Below are 22,301 nucleotides of genomic sequence, written 5' to 3'. Positions count from 1 at the left end.
ATTCCAAACATCACATTAAGCCCGGGAAGATGAAAATCCATCTGCCAGCAGTCCGGATGATGGACGGTGAGGCGGGGGAGGTTGCTTCCTCGTCTTGACCCCTTTCAAAACGCAGCGACCTTCAGGGGATCGGGGAAAACCGACATCCGCGTAGAGAAGGAGGGAGGTTTGTTGATCCTGCTGAGTAAGGAGTTTTGAGAGTAAAAGGGGCAAGGATCGCCAGACACGTGCACTGTGATGTTGTGTTCCAGCCTTTGTACATAATGTGTTACATCTCGGAGAAAGAAAACATGGTGACGATATAGAATTTGCATTGTTTGTATTATGTATTTGTGACTGCCAGGCATATACTAGTACTAGAATTCACTAATCAGCGATGAAATCTGGATTCCAAAGAATATCCAACATATCCACGGTCTCAAAACGTTTCCTGAATAGAAATAATGAAAGAAAGATCTTTATTGCACGTCTACACTCTTACAAGCTAAATACAGGTCATGGTGATAAAGCAGAAGTACAATTCCAGTGATATAAGAATGTTGTACCTTACCACATCTGCAACGACTAATGTTTTCTAACATTAGTATGCACAGGTTCAACTTCTCGCTTCTAAGGGCAGCTGTAAATGTAAGGACAAATGGGGATTATCATTTAATCTAATTGCAAAAGGAATATGAATTTGCCTGTGCCTGTGCTATCAAAGACTAGGGAACTTATACAAATATATCTCTCTCATTGTGTATGAAGTACAGTCCACGATAAAACGACGCTCATCCTCTATCTTATCTAAGTTCTAATGATAATTCTGTGTCGTTGCGGAATACAGGAAATACATTAACGGTGATGAAAAACACCTCATTTAAACCCGCCCTTAATCTAGTGTTTTTACGGCAGCTATAACCGTTGATGGATTACCCTTACTTACGTGCAACAGTTTAATAAATGCGCCAGATTACAACACCTGATCCAATACCGCATGTTCTCTGGGAGCGTCTGCTTATATTCCGGAAATAAGGTCCCGCATAAGGACGAATAGTACCGATTGGGTGGTGGCGCGCGTTGTTTACATTGGACATTGGCACCTCTAATTAACAGTTACATAGTCGGTGCATAAAGCAAGTGAAATAGATACTAAAATTTCAAACGGTGCCAATGAACCTAGAAATTGACACACCGTGAGAACATGTTTTAACATCATTTCTGGATGATATTTGAATGAGCCATGAAAATCATACAACCACACGAGTGTAAATTATAGAACATTTTACCAACTTATTTGCGCAGTTTCGGGATATTTTACGTTTTAACATTTTGGTGGTCCTCGTTAATTCAGCTATACGACAATAGTAATATGTCATGACCAGTTAGACCTTTTTTCAACATTTAAAGATTCGTGTCAATTATTTTTAGAACAGACTGCAATTAGTAACGGCCTGTCCCCATTACGTCAGTATGGCTATGCCTGACCAGTCCCAGACCATTTCCTGAATCGACTCTCACACTTACTACCGACATCCCAAAACTGGCGCATTTGATTACGAATCAGAGCAATAGACGAAATCGTTGGGACGTATTCACTACAGTTTGTCATAACAATGCTTGATCGCCAGGGTGCATAAAGAAGGAGAACTATCTAAGAACAATCATCTTAGAATAAGGTCTCTGCATTGACTTGCTGCACGCTATTATCAACATACTAGTACACCAAAATTACCACATTAATTGCAGAATTCAAAGATGCCATTTGTAGTACTGTATTGCAGTTTATGAATGATCATGAATAAGTACGAAACACAGGCTATTTTCCGTTTCCCATTTGGTCATGAAGAAGCCTAAAGACTGACTCATAAAGGATATGAGAATAAACGTTTTGTATTCAATCGTATTCAATCTCTGCATATACATCTGACATTTGATCAGTCGAAATCATGCTTAAGTAAAACAAATGGGTAAAAGACCAATCTTTATGTACAACCTTTGAGACTTCTTTAATAGATACACTGCTATACTGCAAATAAGCAATTTTCCCATGCAGTATTTATTTTAAGGCAGCTTTAATGATCACATACGATGCATTTGTTTATCATGAGCTTTCTCTGAGTGCGATATCATCATAAAGGAAGAAAAAGAGCAGTCCCCGTATAGTTCTCAGTGATATGATGAATACTGTAACTGCATTTAAGTCCGCGTGGTTTTATTTCGCGGTAAGGCGGAAATGGAGTGTTCGAGGTGGTTTTCAGTTCGCGGCAGCGCTATAGTCACATGTTGCTACGGTATTGGATAAGATGTTTGCGGTGGCTTTAAGTTCGCGGTAAAACGGTCGCCGCGAAAACCGCGAACATAAAACCACCGCGAATATGTCTGCATTTATAGTATATATGTTCCTTATCTTTTCGAATACAGAACGTGAATTGTTCTTACAGGGAGATAAATAGACATCAATATGAAAGATTTTCTGCCATCTGACCCCACTAGAAACTCATACATTTTGACCCTCCTTTGCATTTGACTTTGACAACACAATTACACGGTCGGGATGCTCGTGCATTTCCTTGAGGGAGACATTTGACCTGAGATGTAGCCCTAAGGTAGATTCATTACCCTTAATTATCGCCTCAGCGTAATTGAAAAGTTACCGAGGGAAAATTCACATGCTGTTGGGTGAAGGCATAGAGCTGTCCAAGAACTAATGGTTTAATCCACAGGACGGTCTCAAACCATACCATACTGCAAGCACTAATGAATCTCCCCTAGAAAAGGGGTGTTGCGTCGTCTGATCCAGCTGCGTCTAGTCATCTAATTCTGGTTGCTCCCTGGAACCGCCTTATCCAGTGGCAGACGATAGATGTAGCCGGGTTTCAGAAGGTCAGCAGCAGCACTAAGCCACTCAGATCTCCAGTTCTGTGATACACAGCGTCTATGATGGAGCTTTCACGGAAATGTCTTGAATATTTGCTGTCGACTGGGGGCTGTACGTGACGATAGAACGGTTAGTAAGTTATCCTATTCAGTACGCTGTACTTCTTCTTCCGATCGTGTCTGTTTGGTGGGATACCGCGTCAAATGCTAGCGATGCTTCTGATTTCTGTGCAGCGCGTATAGTTCACATTTTTCCGGATAGGGATTCGTAGAGGACGTGCTAGTAGGCGGTGCTGCGGTTGATGTTATAGTACCATGTAAGGTGAAAATATTTCACAGTGAGTAAAACATAGCGGATCGTACTGTAACTGGCCTAAAGCGAGAAGCATAGGAAATTGACGCCATCTCTGGCCAGCGCAAGGAGGTTGTATATAAACTCCATCATCTGTGTAACAGTTACCGAACGTGTGGTTTCCGTTCATGTCTGACAGAATTCTATAAGACTACACATACAGTATATGTGGTAGACCCGTCAGCCGTATGCCCAACAGGAGGTAATGCAAAGATCCATGACACTGATAGGAACGGGCCACAGGCTACACGCGTTCCAGTAGACCCGTGCGGTGGTGATATCCTACTATCCAATGTAAATGGTAATAAAGGTACGCGCGACTCACTTTTATTACTGATACTTTATCACTTCGCTTCTCAAAGGAATAGGTATGACCGTATGGCGGCGTCTATAGATTTACAAGTTTAGTGTGTTTCACGATAAGGCTAGTCTAGCGCCTGGGGTGACTGGTATGAACCGTGAAGCGTTTACAAAGGCATGAAAGCAAACGGTGTCCCATGTGAGGTGTAAGGTAAATGGTTACAAATATATGATTTTTTCAAACATGAACTTAAAACAGTTCTATTCTGCACGGTGTTTCTACGGTTCGGACATTCCATGGTACCATACCTTCTGGGTGTCTCTTATTATATACATTTGGCATTCTGAGATAACGCTGACCAGTGCTGGGGTCACTCCCCAAGAGGGTTCAGAAATAAGACATCAAAGGCAGGGGTCGAGATGACCAACTGATGACCCCATGCCATCAACACAGAACACATGGAGAACCCCGGGCCTGCAGACAAACCTCCCTGTGTATAGAACCAGCTCCCCCTTGGTTAGTCCCTACGATAACATGATATTCAGCAATTTTATATTCCTTGAGCCCTGCAGTAACAATGTGACATCGATATCCTAGATCCTCCAGTAGGCTTGTTGTTACACAAGAGACCGCATCATGCCAAATTGAGATTTAAAGCTTATTCAATAAGATTCAATAGAAAAGGTAGATATGAATATATTATATGGTCATTATGATGATAAAGAGTAGAGTAATGGATTATAAATGATTATGAATTATGAAAATGATATTGCACCTATATTGCATACATTTGAATGTTAGTGTTGTTTTAATTACTATGACATTCTATGACATTGAAGAGCACGAAAATCGTCGTAAGACGTTCAGCAGTTCATCCAATGAGGTTTGATACAAAGGTGTTCAAGTTTCAACCTACTTTATTCACCCACGACAATAATGATACCGACTTACACAGTGCCTCTTGTCCCTATGATTTGGAAAATCATGTGGACTTTTCCAATATTCAATATCATGCGCCCTGGGTAATATTTGTAATGATTCACCGACTTCTGATTTCTTAGAACATGTGTTACATCCACTTCTTAGATTTATGTGTTCTGGCGAGTGTCCGACATGTGAGTCACTGATGGAAATAGTGCGCACTGAAGCAGAAATACACGGTCGCTGTTTGACAGTGCCAAGTGCCAAGAACGACAAGCAGAAACAGACAGCTATAGATAACGTTTATGTTTGGTTATAATTAGTGACAGTATACAGTTTTGCTTGTACTCAGTTGTAGGGATTCCACTTCACATCATCGGTGCGTGCGAAGGCTTGGTAACTGTTTGAAATCTTGCTAGGAAATCATATGTTGCGTGCGAGTAGATAGCTTCTAGGCTTTAGGTATCCTGTATTCCAGACTGTTTCCAGGGCGAACACAGGTGAGTTTCTCGGCTCTAGGGGCTCTATAGCCATTTCGCCACGGAAATATTCTCACAGGCCCCCTTGATTGTGTGATATTAAAGCGTTCCTTGGGCGGTATGTTGGCCCTGGAGCAGAGGAGCTGTTCTGTGTAGAGTCTGCTAGAAACGGTCTGGCACCCAGGCTAGGGTTTAGGACTTGTCGTGAATCTGGAACGGTTTCGTTGCGATCTGTCACATGACGGCAGTGAGCCGTGAGCGCAGAGATGTGCGACCCTTGCTGTGATGACTCAGACAGCAGTTCTCAGCCTCATCACTCCCGTGAGTTGGCCCCAGTCGTGTGGAACATTACCTTCATCCATCATATGACGAAGAACGAGGGAGTTCCCGACCTGGATTCTCATACACACGTAATATACGCAACGGTTACCACAAGTGGTCGATCACTGAAGCTCTGCCTGGCTTCTGGTAGTGAGGACTGAGGAGTGTTTGCCTCTTGGCGGGAATCCAGTGGTTTCTGTGAGAGAATTCAGTCGTTTGTGGTGAGTAGGTAGCACCTATATCGTCATATATATTTCTGTACGGTAATTATAATGGTTATTTATTCAAGATTGTAACAAGAGTAGAGGCTGCGTGATTTGTGTTATGATTCCTTCTTTGGTGGCTGAACCTGGTGACGAGTGATAGACCTGTGCGTTACGTTTGATAGCACGCCACTCTCCAACAGAACGTCCTATTATGATGTTATCTAACGTTAGCAGAAATAAGACAGTTCTATTGCACATTGGCTTGTATCGCCCTTCTAGGCGAGCGGAAACGATCTCTCCGTATCAGAGAACCTGGCCTATAACTGGCCCCAAAAATAAACGCCCGCCGCACCTAGAAAGTCTGCGAAGCAGGTTAAGTATTATGATAACTGCGCCAAGGCGACCGTAATAATAACTTGATATCACGTATTCCATGCTTTGTTAGTTTACTATTGGCTGGATTCACCGCTGACTCTGAATTATCGTTCCGCGCCGCCCCAGCAAGGTCAAAGTCAAGTGGAAGTCAAGGTCAGCTGCAAGCTGTATCTTTGTTCTCTCCCATTCTCTTGAACCTTAATTGACGGTGAGCGTACAAGACGTCTATAAGTGTTTGAACTACATGTAATTGGGGTCAAATTATCCAAACATCGGCCAAGGGCGCAAGTAAACATGATCGACAGCCACTGCTGAAGGTCGTGTGAGTCGGAACGTGAGACTGAAAAACTTGGCTGGTTTACAGTAGTTCAGGGAAGTCTGACTTGTCCCACATCCTCTTGACTTTTATCTATCCCGGAAGCTAGTCAACAGGGCACTGCCGAACGCATTACATTTCCGTAGGTAGGCGTGATGCAATCTGGTTTGTCTATCATGTTTTTCTTTCAGTAGAACTTGTAACACATCCGGGAGAAAAGGCAATATGCTACAGATCAGGTAAGAAATAATTAGAGTGAGATCGAATTAGGCCGAGTCAAAATTAGATCCCGAGAGAGAGTAGCGACCGCTAATGGAGTTTAACTCGTTTGACTTTTGCCATTTGAGCTGTTTATGTAATGTAGGGAGATATATGATTGAATATAGTCTGCTGACACGGCGCGTTTTGTCCCACATGTCGAGCGCTCTATTGGCCCAGTTATGCCCTCACCCGCTTCTAGAATCTACTCATAAGTTTAATTCTATCTTCTGTCTGGGTGGGTTATCTTAAAAGCTTTTTTGGAACCAAGACAAGTCGAGTTTGGTGATTGAACGAGGCGGATAAATCCTCCCCCATGCCGGGTAATTCATCACTTGTTTGAAAGTGTAACGGCCGGATTAGGAAGCTATTGGGTACTTTCTGCGCAACTCTGATTAGGAGTTACTGTTGTGATGTCGTGCAGCAATCTCATCAGATCAAGAGGAAAGATACTCTGTTTATCTTGTTATTGATTTTTCTTGGAATAAAAACGCAATAATGACGCCTCAGTTACCAAGTAATTGGGCAATTATGTCGCATAAATTTGTACTGTGATCAGAAATTATCGTTGTACTATCGTTCCAGCGCAATCAACAATGTTGTTAAATCAACACCATCAAGTTAAGTTTTTTTCCGCACCAGATGGTGCACATAGGATGGCGCCCACCTTCATTTCAAAAGCCCTTGGGCCACACGGCTGTGTGCAATCACTACTGCAGGGGGCTAGTCCACTGGTAGTGGTGTGTGTTCAACTGCCATATTCTTCCGTTTTGAATGCCAGGCGAACACTAGACTCAAGGTAAGGTACCGGTAAGCTAGTCTGTAGAACGCAAACTCCAGCTGTCCGGGGGTTTCTCTCCCCTCCCCGCGCAGGTGGATAGCCGTTACAGGCGGCGAGCGGACATGGGGCTTGGTTGAAACCAGGCTACCGGTAAGCGCCCCCCCCCCAAACAATGTAAGCGTATCGTATCATTGCTAGACTGTAGACTAGCAAACAAATAGCTTCGTCGAAGGCACGTCTGAGTTGCTGGTACGGGTTTTTAACAGGCGTTTGAATCAGGAGCTTAGGAAGGACAAGTGAAATCCTTTGTGTACACCAGACGTCAGAAGTCGTCTGTAACACATCTCACTCGCTTCAGCACTCCAAACTGTTACCAAACCTAAAACAATGATCCATTGAGCTCAAAAACACCTTAGTGGCCAGAAAGTACTCTATGGCATGTGTGTATGTCAACAAATGTTTCCATCCAAGACCTTCCGATCGTGGCGTTGGCCGGGAATGCCTTTCATCTGGTGTTTGGGTTGCATGGAACACAACCAGTGCCGAGACAGGCAGGCGATAAGTTAATCCGAAGTGACGCGGAACTTCATGTATTGTAATGCCCTCTACTCCATGTCGACAGAGTGGGGACCATATGGTAGGTCTCGGTAAGTTGAAGGCCATGCAAATAGCTTTAAAGGCCAATAACTTCATTTATACTTTTGCCCAATGAAGGTAGAGCGTTTAGAATAACGACTGTCCTAGCTGTAGACTTTTTATCAAGAGTCACTAGCTATATAGTATATACAGTTATACATTTGAAATTTGTCTTTCCACCGGGTACTGCAAATTTGCAAATCAACCGTTTCACACAGTCAGGCGATGACTCATGGTTTTGTATTGATATGTTAGACCATGCATATATATTGAAGTTTAAAGACTTTTTGATGAGATAATCTAATTTGTGCAAGATCTTTAATGTCATAATCCTCTGTATGTGTCTGGTAGATGATTCATCAATAGAGCTACTCAACCTGAACTACATAATCAAACTTTTTTGTTCAAAACTTTTCAGATGCATCAAGACAATGTCAGTTAAAAGGACAAGCATTCCATCGATCCATATAACTATACTCTCCAAGCAGAGCATGGGTTTCGGCTGTTTTTTGACGTGTTTTTAGGCATTTTTGTCGGGCTTTCTACTTTGTCATCTTTTTTTGTCTCTTGGGTTGGCGAGACAAAAAAAAGATGACAAAGTAGAAAGCCCGACAAAAATGCCTAAAAACACGTCAAAAACCAGCCGAAACCCATGCTCTGCTTGGAGAGTATATAACTATAGCCCAATGTTATGGTGTTGTTTTGCCAAAGGTTCTATAGATTGACTCATTTATCCATATTTTCGCAATATTTCTCGGAGTAGCACAATGATAAAGGTCAACAGTGGATTTATCATATTCTCAGGACTGAACACAACTACATTTGACTTTTCTGTGTTCATCTAACTCGTACTGACTCTTTTTTTAACGCCCCCTTGCGAATGTATTTAAAAAACAGTGTTTCATACCGTTGGACGTTCCTTTCTGACATTGTATTTGAAGATTCATACATACTATCTCCGTGTTGTTCGGTCGCGATATTTCTTGCACTGATGAGGATGACGAATCATGACGCATCCCATTGTTTTAGTGCACGACATCAAAATGTCAGCGAAAAACCGTGCATAGAAATTGAAGTATTAGTACAGTAATTACTTTATCAAGCCGGGCGGCTGTCCAGGAATGACTCACGCTCTTGGTTGATGTTGCATGGACTTTGTGACGAGTTAGGCCGTGTGATGGTGCCGCTTATAACGAGCTGACTCGTGATCTCGCCATCTCAGGGAGATAACGGGGATCAGGGTAAGATCATTACAGAGGATGGCATGGAGAAAGGAGAAAAATGATCCTTAAAACGATGTATGCGTGATGGAGAGATAAGTAGAGACTGTTCTAATGGAATTCTGTCAGTTGCAAAGAAAATTCTGGATTGGGGAAGGGGGCGTGAAAGAGGTGTTTCTGGAGAAGGTTTAGCCTTTTGTATCTCTGAGTAAAAGTACAGATCTATGTATCGTTTAAGATTAAAGTGGTAGTTATGATAAACGTGCACCTCTGCGAGGTGATATTTAGTAGTAGTACAAGCATATGACACTCCAGTTTTTACGGTTGGGCGTGTAGAAACTGTTTTGCTGGTCTTCTTTTCATCGATCAGAATCTTGATATGGCAACATGGTAACGCTGTCGTAAATTAGTCATGAGCGACGAATCAAACAGCCATCGCAGAGGATACTTAAGAACATGCGATGGCGTTGAATATCATCAAGAAAATGTCTACTTGTTATATTAACCGTACGTAGTCGTAGTGGTCCGTTCTAAACAGAACGCTGACAGAGACAATGCACCTGTGCGCACATGGGACTCTTGCTTCATAAAGCTGGAAAGTTCAATTTAAAAAAATTAGAAAATTCAAAATTACGTCCGCATCTAACCCCTGGCGGCCTAATTTGTTGAGGGAGAAAATTAACTTCATCACACTTCTGAGTCATTTGCCGTGCTCAAAGATCCGGATCGATGATATGACAACTTTATTACCAACTTTATTACACGTTACAGCCCCATGTGAGTACTTAGGCCGTGTTTGGCACCGGACCACGTCCAACTCGGAATTGGGTCAATTTGTTGTCATCACGTACGCGTCTGACGTACCGGGTTGGCCGGTAGGCTGGGAGTGATCATATCGCGTTGTCCTCGCTTCTGTGTGCTTATCGATTGAAGAATCTCTCAGTAAATCACACAGCTACTGTGCCGCTCATTGTTGAGGTACGAGGAGAAAGGTAGGTGAGGGTAGCTTCTGTTTTGGTTCAGTTATCGCCATGCTGTTGTTTTCTCTAGCCAACTCTATCTATCTATATACTACATTCTTAGAAACAGAGCCGCTAAGATTCTAAAAGGCGGGTGTAGTTTTTATCACAATCTTGATGATGTGTATTCTTTTGGGCCGTCAAATGTTGTCACTTTGTCATTTACAATTCAGGGCACGATACACTTCTGTTCTGTTACCGGCAATTTTACGAGTTGTTAGAAATGTCCCTTGCAATTTCATCAAAGTTTCCCAAGCAATTGCTCCAGCTCTACGAGGACACACGTTTTAGTACGTTGTTCATTAGCTTTATTGTTATACCACGTCTGCCTTTTTTACCCTACAAACGTGCGAGTTGTATTTATTTCTACCTACAATGCATAAACTTTTTTTATGCGAATTGTAGGCTGCAGGCGCGTATTTTAGCCCTGCATTTCCATGTATGTATTTCTTAGACCCAGACTGTGCTCTGTGTGCTAGTGCCACATTTGGGTTGATGCAGAAAAGATCAGTAGTCAGTAAGTGATCTTTTTATTTGTTCCAACAACCTGTGTGATTAGTAAGCATTGCATGCTGTTCCATTCCTGTCATACGAATCTCTATCCCCGCCTGTTCTAATTGCATCTCCCCAGCATGCCGGGCACGGCATTGCTGCTCAGGGGCGGTAATTAGAACATTCCGGTCAACACGTCCGTGACCTGAGCAAGGTAAGGTCTGGATAGGAATTCCGGGCAACGGGAAAACGGGGAGCATGTTCTGTCAAAAGTCGAAATTTCAGATCGACCGCTACTGATGACCATTTCAGTCTGCAGGTGGCCGCAGTCTTCAGCTGTAACTGACTTTAATTTCACCATCAGGAAGCGTTAGAATGCCCCATTTTACATGATTGACCATTTCAGCACCAAGGAAAGGGGATGGGGGTTAACTTTTGCTCCATCATTGCTCTGCTCTCATACTCTATTTGTTATTTAAAAAAGCTCCCAGGTAGTTTCTATAAGAAATCAGACCGTAACCCTGAAATGGGAAAATGATGCAAAATGTATCCAAGATTTTTTCCTTCTTTGATATCGTTGACCCGACAGTTCAGTCTGCGACTCAAAGTTCTTGCTTCGGGAAGGAAACGGCTGTTACTATGCTATGTGATCTATTCGAACCGCGGTTTGGGTTGATATGCCCGAAGGAGGGCACTAGTAATGCGGTTATGATTTTAACTATATGAGTCCGCTTTACTTCTCCTAAACGTTTTCTTCTTCCGTTACTTTATGGAAACGATGGAACAGATGGTCGTCGTTATTCGTTTTCAAATGGGGCTACATTTTGTATTGCCTTTTATCCCAAAACGGAAGAAATAGCCAAAGTCTTAATCCTGTTGTCTCAAACTCCACTGACCTGATGGATTTCACCATCTGCTGAGTTTCCTCCGCGTTTTGAATACTTTCGAACAGATGGTATGTGCCACCATTGCCGCCATTGTAGCCAAAATGATGATAATCCCTCAATTTCTCATAACTGGCATTTTGTCCCCATGGACTATTACATAGGGTAACATGCTTGTGGCCTTCCTTCTTGAGGATTATCGTTCTGAACTTTATCCCATTTGAGCTGTTTTAGGTGCTGTAGGATTGTCAAAGTTTCCACTTTTAGGCAAACGAGTCACGACACAATTTCTCACGAATGCCTTCACGATTGACCGGTTTTACTATATGGTTTCCTTACACCGCGATGCGGTTGTCAGTGGATGTGCAGGCTTTACACCTTCGGATCTCCTTATCGGGTGAGGACCCTGACATTAGTTCATGAAAATTGGAATCAACTTGTTGGCATTTGTAAATCGCTTTGTAAATGCCTCAAATGAGACATGTGTTTTCTGTATCAGCAAATTCCGCTTCCTCCAGACGTGACATTCGAATCAGTCGATCACAAAACAGCTGCTACGATTGCATCACGTCCTCCGGCACGCGTTACTGTCAAGGTTGCCAGAACAGAGGCTAGAACAGGGTTGAATCAAGGACGCATCTTCTTATTCGTTGAAACAATTTTGTTCGAACAAAGACTTAACCGAAGTATTACCGAACCCAGCAAAATCTCAGCGTAGACAACAAGGAAAAACAATAAAGCGGGGAACAAAACAATGAATGTTTTACTCCAAATTCTAATTCTAAGCACTATGAAACTAAATGTATTATACTCACTAGCAGGTTACATTGTCCGTGACCCGGGTTAAAACTTAATCTCATCATAACAAACAGTGGCACGGTCTCTTACAAAACAGTTTGACCAGGAATGTGACTTGTGACATCTATATAAGGTCATTTACGGTATTTCACCACATCCGGCTGTTCTCATGCCCCCGGCAAGGAAACCAGAAACATTCTTCTGCAGACGTCAACAAGGAAATATTTTCAGTGATAGGGCTGGCAAGCACAGAGGTGTATGTTTCAATACAAGAAAGCCGGGTTTTCTTCACCCAAGTCTCATGGATGTAGGAGTGTTCTTCGTTGTGTGTCGGGAGGTATGTTAGTATCATTATGGTCAGAAGCGTCCTTGTGCAATATGACTTAAGATGGGGAAAAATATGTTCATACAGAAATGTATAAGCCTAGTATCTTAGCAATCGTGACAAGTCATGCAATGCATGGGGGAGGGGTTACTTCTGTTTATGGTTCAACGGTTGGGATTTGAAGGCTACAGCGCGTACGGACCTTCAGTGAAGGCTATCGTTGCTATAGAGGAGTGTATGTGTGAATGTAAGGCTTACAGGTGTACATTTCTGTTGATCTATGTAGTCATCTCTTACTACACACACACGCACGCGCGTGCGCGCAATCATACTGTATTTCAAACGTAAATATATAGTATTTAACGTTACAATTTACTGCTGCTGCAGTGCATTCTAAGACTTAAGCAAGAGCATTAATTTTTTATGTGGATTTTGACAATTTGTGATTTTCCCCCCTTCCTTGCACATACTTTATCTACTTTGCATATTACCTTTCAAACCGATAGCGTAGTTTAGTGCCACTTTTCTGTTCTAAACATGGTGTGTAGATTGGAAATGGAAGAAAGTACAATCTAAAATTGACCCATGGTTTCCCCTGGTCTGTATGTGAGAGTCACAGCCCCTGGCTGGAGACCAAATGCCATTGGTTTATTAGATTTTGGCGGCGCCTTGTCACGGAAGCCACTACCATCATAACTCGCTCATATTGACGTCATTTCTTTTAACTGATACCACAAGGCTTACAGTTTGAAGTACCGATCTGTTCAAGTTTAAGGGAATGCCTGGAACTTCAGTGAGCTTGGTGCTCCATGTCAAACACTTTTCGGAACATTTCGTTTATCTCAAAAATAGGGAAAGTACATTGTACCAGGATATGTGTTTGGGGTAGGGTTAGGATTAAGTCTAAGGGAAGGGTTAGTGCAAGTCCCTCCATAGCCGTGGAATTAAAGGTGATGAATGCATTCCACGGTCTAAATTTAAAGCATCTCAAAATGTCAGAATCCTTTGTTTGACCGTACCTTGCTCTTTCCACTATAGGACCGGTCGGCGCCGCAGATCTTTCCAGGCGACATTTGGACCTACAGACTGGTTGAATAATGCGTGAGAACGGAAAGATGGACGCGAACGGCGGGAAGAACAACAAGCCGTCGACGGGCCCTCTGACCAGGGACGACCATCTCCGGCGAACTCTCAGTCTGCGCAGGTCCAAACGGAGATTCACGTGGAAACGGGAGGTGAGGGCACATTTTCTTGTATGCAACTTCTGCTCATCTCTTGAATATACAGGACAGGTTATAACACTCCAATATAAGCTTTATGTACTGGCTTGCATTTCATGTTCCAATCTGTAATATCAATTCATCTACTCTGTCGTTAAAAATTAAGATTAAAAGACTATACCCAAGTGTCAGTAAATACAAAATACTGCAGTACATAACGCCTGAACGTTTAAGCTGAAAATGTCTGATAAATCATATGTTGGGATAAGGACCTAGGCACTTAGGTATACAGAATCAGAGGCTGAAGCCAAACCGCGTTGTCATGACCAGTACCAGCTGCAGATCACGACATTACCAATGGCCCATACCATGGGCTCTACAGCGTCACCTACCGGTTTACTCTGGTACCGTATTGCAAGGCTTGACAGGCTCTTATCATTGCTTCAAAATTTCTTCTGACAAGAGGTGCCAAGACTCCGATAACCCGGATACGTCTGTTGTTTGCCTATCCTGCAGTTCGTGTTCCATCTGCTTGGTGTCAGGTACAACATTGGCTGTATAGTGACTGATCTACGGGTCTTACATTTCAGTTATCATTACCTTACCTTAGACCTTAGATCCTCCCGCAACTTTGTTGCATAGGTTATCATGCTGGATATAAAAATCTATATTTCTACACAAGTACAAAAAGTCAAGGAGAGTTGGGATGACCCTGTGTGTTTGTCTGATAAACGAAAGTTGTAGCTAAGTCGCATTGCGCTACTAGCTGCTACATCATGCTTTACCTCAATGGCTACGTTACCTTACTCACTTCGACCTCAAGGCCGGAACGGAGGCAAAATCTAGCATACCTACCCACGGTCTTTGTAAATCGTGAATCAAAGTTGATCCGTGTGCGAAGGTGTACAAATAGAAACATAGACCGGTACCATAACTACATTAACGGTCACCAAACAGACTTGTGGTTTGAATACCCCATGCCCAATAGACCGTCCCTGGATAATAGAAATCACATCCAATGTGCACATTAATTACATTTATTTGGAAATAGCGAGTATATGCAGCATCCATATCATTCATGGATCTCGATACTTATCAAGTTTGTTACCGTTGTGATTGTTAAGCCTAGATGCCTTCTTTAAGTTCTTCCTGTCACTATACAATACTGTAAACGTACTTATTTTCGCTGGGACTTAATTACGCGGTAGACTGATGTGAAAAGAGGTTTTCGCAGTACGTCTTTTTATGTTCTCGGTTTATACAATTCTGTAGTACAGTAGTGATAACTTGTACATTCGCTATGTCATGAAATCGCGTCGGGGAGGTAGCCGCGAAAACCGCCAAAAGAATACCGCGAACATTTCAACATTTACAGCATATATCTGACTGGGGATGTTGATGTATTGTGACTTGTGTACTGTTCAGACATGTGAGAACGACTGTTGGCCAGACTGGTAGGAAAGACCAAAATGCCACTCATGTCGGGCTGAATGAGAGAAGGAAACCAGCGGTTGTGACTCATTCAATATTCCCGCCGCTCAGGACGGACTCCCATCGCCCAAAGCAGCAGTGTCACCACATTGCGCCTGCGCGCAGATTCCATCGGCTGTACGGAGGAGAGATCGTGAGAGAGAAGACGGTTCGTTCATGCGCGTCCTTCGTTTTTCCCTCGATGCAAATAATGATGAAGATCCAAACGGGAGGAGTGCAGGCCTGGAATCCATGCATTTGAGGAGAGGGTTTTCTTCGAGGGGGACTTCGGCGGCCGAGGATGTCTAGCCCGGTAAGTGAGGTTTGTGCCACAGAAGCGGCGCTAGCGCTGTGTGTATAATTCACCATTCACATTCATGCAGCATTTTAACCCGTGCCGGGTAATTGAGATTCTGTGTATACACTTACGGCTGCTGGGCAAAGAGCAAATGTCGGCTGTTGAATCTGACGGACAAGAAGTCGATTGGAGCCGACATTCCAGTAGCCATGACGGAGCGTGTCGAACATGAGGCGACCGCGGTGGGCAGGGCAACGGAGCCCGCTGGTGCCTGATCCGATTCAGCCGTCGGTACCGTACCGTACGATGGGGAATACACCACCCGGCTGGCAGCTGTTTTTCAGCCATTATGTCAGCATGGCCACGACAGAAAATCCACGGACAATTACGTTCCCATGGGAGCAGTATTTGCTCCGCTCCGCTGGGAAAAAGGTCGTGTGGATTACATGCTTTATGTCAGTGTAAATATCTACATCTGCGCACGGCACCATTAGAATCAACCCCTGCCCCCGGACCCTTCCTGGAATGCACACGTTCCCGGAAGCGATGCATTTCTTTAAACGTTGGTTTATTCAAGGTCACGTTCTGTGACTGCTTTCAAAACGAAATTTCCCATGACTCTAGATCTGAATATGGACCCTGGGCATAGATTGCATGTCTTCATGTTCACCCTATGTAAATCAGATGACAGCAAAGGATACGTGGAAAGCAATTAACGTAGAAACAACATAAATCTCGTATTCCAAGGTTGCGACAAAATCTGAAAATTCTGTCATCTATTAATTCATGAGCTATAAATAGCTCGGTCGGTGAGAAAATATTTTCATGAATAATACGGTATAAGATGATTCCCAGCCACATGAGACAGTGTTTATTTACACTAGATTTTATTTATTTACCTTTACATCCCATCCGTCCCCAATGTCTGGAGTTTGAGACTATAGCCAGTCGTACATATAATAATAACAGATTCCATTATTGTCTAATCGAGGGTTGATGGACTTGTTACGATTACTCTTTCCGCATTTATGCATGTAGCAAAGCTGTAATTCAGTCACGCCTTTATTTCAATACTGCAACCGGTGACAGTGTATGTAATCTTATGATTTTAACCCACATTCTGCAGCACTGGATCATGGAGTGACTGGTGAACTCCTAGATTTTCGAACACAACTGTACGTCACGTGTATTTATAAACCTACAGATTGGAACGAGACCCCGATTGATTTCCATACGTCCTTTGCGTTGCCCTTCCCCTGCCAGAGGTGCTTATTCACTGTCCTTCACTGCTGAAACATGAGAATATTTTATTCCACCCCTCGCGGATAAGTAATTGCGCGGCGGTGCCCCTGTCCCGTCTCACGTTACGTCTCGTACCAGACGGACGTGATGATGGATTCGGGATGGTCTACATACGTTTTAGGGGTGTATTTTATTATAATAGGACGCAGAAAACGAACATTTTCAGCAAAACCATATAGCCAGGATGCAGCACTTTCCAATGACAAGGAATACTCTACCGAACTACTGTGTTGAATTTTCTTGTTTCTATTTTCTCGAGTGACAATTTGCACGGTGTATGAATGATTTATTGCAAATTCTCAGAATACCCGAAGGTAAACTGTAGGTAACAACAAACAATGAAGAACAATATAACATGTGACTACTGTAGTCTGAATGCCGGTTCTAAATCATCTGTTGGATTTACCAATCCATTGACTTGGTTCTTTGCCATAAATTGTTTTTACACACATCAGTCGCCAATAGTCTGTCGGTGAGCTGCAGGGAACAACCCGAAATCCTTCTGATAGAAGTCCGGGGAAGATTAGTCTTCATTTCAATAGTCTTGTATTGAATCGAGCAGGTTTTTGTTCCATTCATGCCCACCGCAGGCCAATCGCCCTGTATTGTACGGACAGAGTCACCATAGAACTGAGATCAACTGACTGGAACGTCATGCTGTTTTTAGATGAATCAAAAGTCATCGCAAAGAAAGAGTGGCGACGTTCTTGAATCCCCTGTGTTTGTTTCCGTCCGTTTGCCAGTCCCAAATTCCCCGGGATAAAGCGGTGCATAACTATCGGCCCGGTCATGTTCGTCGTACGTTCGTCGTAGGATCGTCGTACGAACACAAACTAAGGGTATTCTTGGGACAGTTGTGCTTATGTCATGTATGTCGTACAACATTCAGCTGTCTTGTTACGGAAAAGAATGTCTTCGATCCATGTCGGCGGTTGAATGTCACAGGGAATTCCACGACATCGTACGACGGCCTACGACAAATATTGAATATGACCTCGCCGTAACATAACATGCGCATGTCATACTTCACACAAGACTAGGATGATACTTGAAGTCATTCATTCTGTCACCTCTTTATACACCACAGGTTGCTTCGTTTAACCAAGGAGGTTCTGTTCATATTCAGAGAGTGATCCTGGTTTTCCAAGAATGTACATTGATTATTAATCTATTATTTATTAGAGAAACACGAATCTTGAATGTAAAACGACATTTTTCATTTTGGTGATTGATAGAGTGAGAATATAAGTGAGCGAGATTTGATAACCTCATTGAATGGGCCAACCAATGCCTAGTCTCCAAGCAGGTATTGGGGTTGGAAGATCGTAATGTTTTCTTGCTGCCGGGCTTATCTGGGGTAAATGGCTGTGAGAGAAACCCGGCAGTATCAAGACAACGTTACAATCTTTTATATACCCCAACATCTGCATCACGAGATTTGCCAGGCAATGCCCTGCGCAGAGGGCTTGGTAATCTCCCGTCAAAGGCTCCCTGGCCTCCTCTTGACGTCTGTTGTGTACATTCAAGTATGGTCGGTATTCCGGTGACGTACATCGTATTGGGTGTGGGCGGGAAAACAGGCTCTTGACATGCAGACGACATATGGTCACGTCCACAGTGTTCAACACCATTTAAAGCTGTCCTCGTTTCGACCTCTCCGGTCGTGACTGCCCAGTTGGCATGGCAACGACTTACACGTCGTGACCAGAGCCATCTAAGAATCCGGTTAGGCTCTACAGCTGGTAAACTAAGGAACTATTGCTCCTCAGCATATGGCGAAAACATCGCGCACATTCTAACCACGGCTTCATTCTCAAGCTGCTCAATTAAGTCATATTTATCGAGTGGAATGTACGTGGGCAAGAAGCACGTCAGAAATGAGACAATTAGTAGCATCATCAACTTCCAATACACGGCATAGTCCCTCCACGGCGGCAGCCACTCGTAGCAGAGCTAATATCAAGGGAATGGTAATATTTGCCATGCTCGCTCCCTGCACAATAATTCAAAGTCTATGATTATGCTGTAGCTGACACGTAGGTTAAAAGTATGAAACATAGATACATGTCATAACAAATCTAGGTATAATAGCATTATACCTAGCACATTAGCAAGTCATATGTCTCACAGCAGAAAACTGAGATGAAAGCAGTAACAGTCTAAAGGTCATCGAGCAATATCCCCTTTTGCTACGACGGGTGTCATCGGTGTTACAGAACATAACTTTGAAACAAGCATGGATATTTGGTCTTTTATGCAATAGATGCTAAATGCTAAATTTGATGCAACATTGGAATGTGTGGACAACAGCAATCTGTCGCTTGGAAAATGGAATATTTCTATAAAATCTGTGGAGATTATTATCTTGTTTACCGTAATGTCACTCGGGAATTCCCCATCTCTGGGGAGGTGCGGTGCTGTGGAAGATGGAAGACCAGACGGGCTGTTTGGTTATCAATTATTCATATTTCATCACTCTAGTCGGGCTGGCTTCTAATGGAGAGAAATTGGCCTGTCAATTAACTCATAACGGCACGGACAGATTTGATCATTCAATTTTACCTTACGGAACATTTGGTTCCGTGTGGGACGACTGAAGGAACTATAAGTATAAAAACAACAGATGGGACATAACCGAGATGGACGTTTGTGGGGGGCAAGATAAAACACTTAGTCAGCAGAGCCGTATGTGTGTTAACCATGTATAATTTATAAGCCTTTAGCTAAACGCCCGGTAACTTTAAATTTAACATGACCTGGTTTGGGTTTGAGCCATTTCTGTGTGAGCCGCCCGTACGAAAAGGGCTTCATTCCCGGACAAACAAACGAACAAACAAACAAACAAACAAACACACAAACAAACAAACAAACAAGCAGGCAGAAAAACAGGTGGGTAATGATGGCGCGCGTCGTATAGTCTTCTTGCAGTATACAAGGTCATTGCAATTTGGCAACCTCATTCCAACAAACAACATAGATGGATAATTGTGGCATCTAAAGGTTGAAAGTTCAAACATAGCTCAATGGCCTATGACATGCGGAACGCCAACAGAGAAATGATTAGTATTGTACCTGTCTTTGTAAACTTATAGAAATGTGACCATTGATGATCTAATTTTTTCATGAATATTTTGCTTTCAGCTTTCAAATCATTGATTACATGACAATGTAACGTTATGTTTGAATATCACATAATGGGGGCATTTCGTATGCAGAGAATGTCCCCGCTCAACGAGCCGTGAGTATTTGCTGTGTAAGGAAAGTGGGTCATGGCCTCGTTCCTGAGACATAACAGTTGGTACCCTTGTGTAAATGTCAAGAACAAAATTTGATAACGATTCGATGTTACATGTGATCGAATCCTTTTTAGGTTTATTTAGCGTGTTAAACGTCAAAGCGGCGTGCTTAGAAAATATAGTCCAAAAACGTACATCCACACAGTGACTTTAACTCAGAGATGTGTTCTAAATACTGATGTACAGGGAAAATTGTGAGAGGTGAAAATTGCAAAATAATGTACCAGGTGGATAAGGAAAGTTAACAAAAAATGCAGAAAGCTAGACCAACAAAAAAGGGACGAAGAAATTAATCCATCAGCAGCTTCGCCTTTTTGTGACCCTCCTTGGTTCGTTTTGACGCCAGAGCACTTTAGTAGAGCGCAAATAGCACCCTGTGGACAGGGTTGCATAAAGTTCAAGATTTCTCACCAAGAGCAAAAGTAACACTTCACATTCTCACAGACTAATGATGACGGTTTCCTGTGTCACACAGGCGATCCCCGGTGCCAAGGCGCACGAGGGCCCGGAGAAGTGCGGCCCGCTCACCAAGCAGTGCGGGAAGGGCCTGCTGGCGTCGTGGAAACGGCGCTACTGCGTTCTCAAGAGGCCCTTCTTCTTTTACTACGAAAAAGAGGTGAGGAAGGGTTTGTTACCCGACATGTCAGTTTGCTTTTGATATTTGTATGTTAGTTGCATTCTACGACGCCGTTTTACACTGCAAATGTTTTATTAAAACCTGTCGAAAAATATCTTCAATTGAAACTTTTGGAAACTACTGGACACTTGCGCAAGGAGAGACCGATATTTGAGTTTGACTGAAACTTTGCGGTAGTATCGTCCCAAAAGACACCAGCGCTAAGCATCACAGATATCCGATAGTAATGTCACGTTTGACCAATAAACCCTAACTACAGCCTGATAAGAAATGCCTGTCAGATGATCTGCATTTTCTGAACGGGCACAGGTCAAGGATTCCATATCAAAAGGAGTGTGATAGTGGACGATAGAGGAATACTTTTCACCATACATGTAGGTAACAACTATTCGCATCCTCTGCAAAGTCACGTTAACGTTTGATTTAGCTGTGGAATAAGGAATGTGGAATATTCATAACACGAACTTCAAACATAGAGCCGCGGGAAGTAAGATGCCACAACTTTTCACATTATCATAGCACACTGTAATAGCACCACAATACGTTACATTATATTGATTATTACATTGTTATTACATTGTATTAATTTTCAAAATGAGTTCAGACCTGGCTGTGATGGGAAATGGTGAAGGAGAGCAAGTGAAATGCCACAAACCACGAGCAACAATGCCGTGTACAGGTCACGATCTGCGGATCGGACTGTACGTGATGCACTGTAGAGTGTTCCTTTGGGGAGTAAGCTACTAGTACTCCTATACAGCCTTTGTTCTGCACTCTGCATTCACAAGTGCAACATTTCCTTGCCTATAGCTATCGATCTCCCATCTTCTTCTGTATTTCTATAACGTAGTCTCTCTATCTTTCTGTAACTGAAAGGCAGTTGAGGCATTGTTATCGTCCAAACCCATTTAGCACTACAACTATTCTTCTTTGTACACGACCATTGTTACAATAATCTGATAATCTTGTCAGCCCATCCGTTTCCTAAACGACTGAATGTAAAGGAAGCGATCGCCTAAATGTGCAGAGGATGGCTTCGATTTTGTGTCACGTTACGTATTGTTCAAGCGAACCTGAATATTAGCGTAAAGACGTTTGATTCAGAGCGCCGGTTCTGTCTTCGCGAATACGATGTTGATAAAAATCTTCCTATAAAACGTTTGAAAATAAAATTTGATTTTCATGAATGATAATATATAGGAAAATGGCAAATCTCTCGCTGTGCATAGAAGGTTGTAAAATTATGAGTAAATTTTACTAAAATGATGTAAAGCAAATTAAAAGACACCAGATAAGCCATCACAGTAGGCAATCGCCGCTTCCGGCTCCGATATCTTGATATAAACGTGACCTTTCGAAGGGGGTCATTTATACGGGAGCTGACCTAGGTCACAGGTTCAATCCGGGTCAGTAGTTCACTGATGTCATATCATGATGGCATGATGGGTGTCGTCTGATCGGGCGTCTCTGAGCCATGGGGGCTGTTTTAACGGATTATTTCCCTTTTTTGAATACTTTTGCTGCGTGCATGGTAG

General features: G+C 42.9%; 1 protein-coding gene across 5 annotated transcripts in view; it reads left to right on the top strand.

The window, feature by feature from the left end:
* The first annotated feature begins 2,830 nt into the window (after nt 1-2,830).
* Nucleotides 2,831-22,301, top strand: part of LOC136428279 (pleckstrin homology domain-containing family O member 1-like) — a 29,676-nt gene continuing 10,205 nt past the window's right edge. For 2 of the 5 annotated variants that reach the window (XM_066417670.1, XM_066417673.1), the window contains exons 1-3: nt 2,831-2,989; nt 13,582-13,778; nt 20,605-20,745. In XM_066417670.1, the coding sequence (XP_066273767.1) occupies nt 13,641-13,778; nt 20,605-20,745 (279 nt within the window). In that variant the 5' untranslated portion in view covers nt 2,831-2,989; nt 13,582-13,640. Of the gene's footprint in view, nt 2,990-5,312; nt 5,455-12,442; nt 12,556-13,581; nt 13,779-15,351; nt 15,547-20,604; nt 20,746-22,301 lie in introns of those variants that run through there. The other 3 variants (XM_066417672.1, XM_066417671.1, XM_066417674.1) reach the window with 3 other exon arrangements.

Source organism: Branchiostoma lanceolatum, chromosome 2 (genome assembly GCF_035083965.1).
Source record: "Branchiostoma lanceolatum isolate klBraLanc5 chromosome 2, klBraLanc5.hap2, whole genome shotgun sequence".
NCBI classification, from domain to species: Eukaryota; Metazoa; Chordata; class Leptocardii; order Amphioxiformes; family Branchiostomatidae; genus Branchiostoma; species Branchiostoma lanceolatum.
This window is presented reverse-complemented; position numbering and strand designations above follow the sequence as displayed.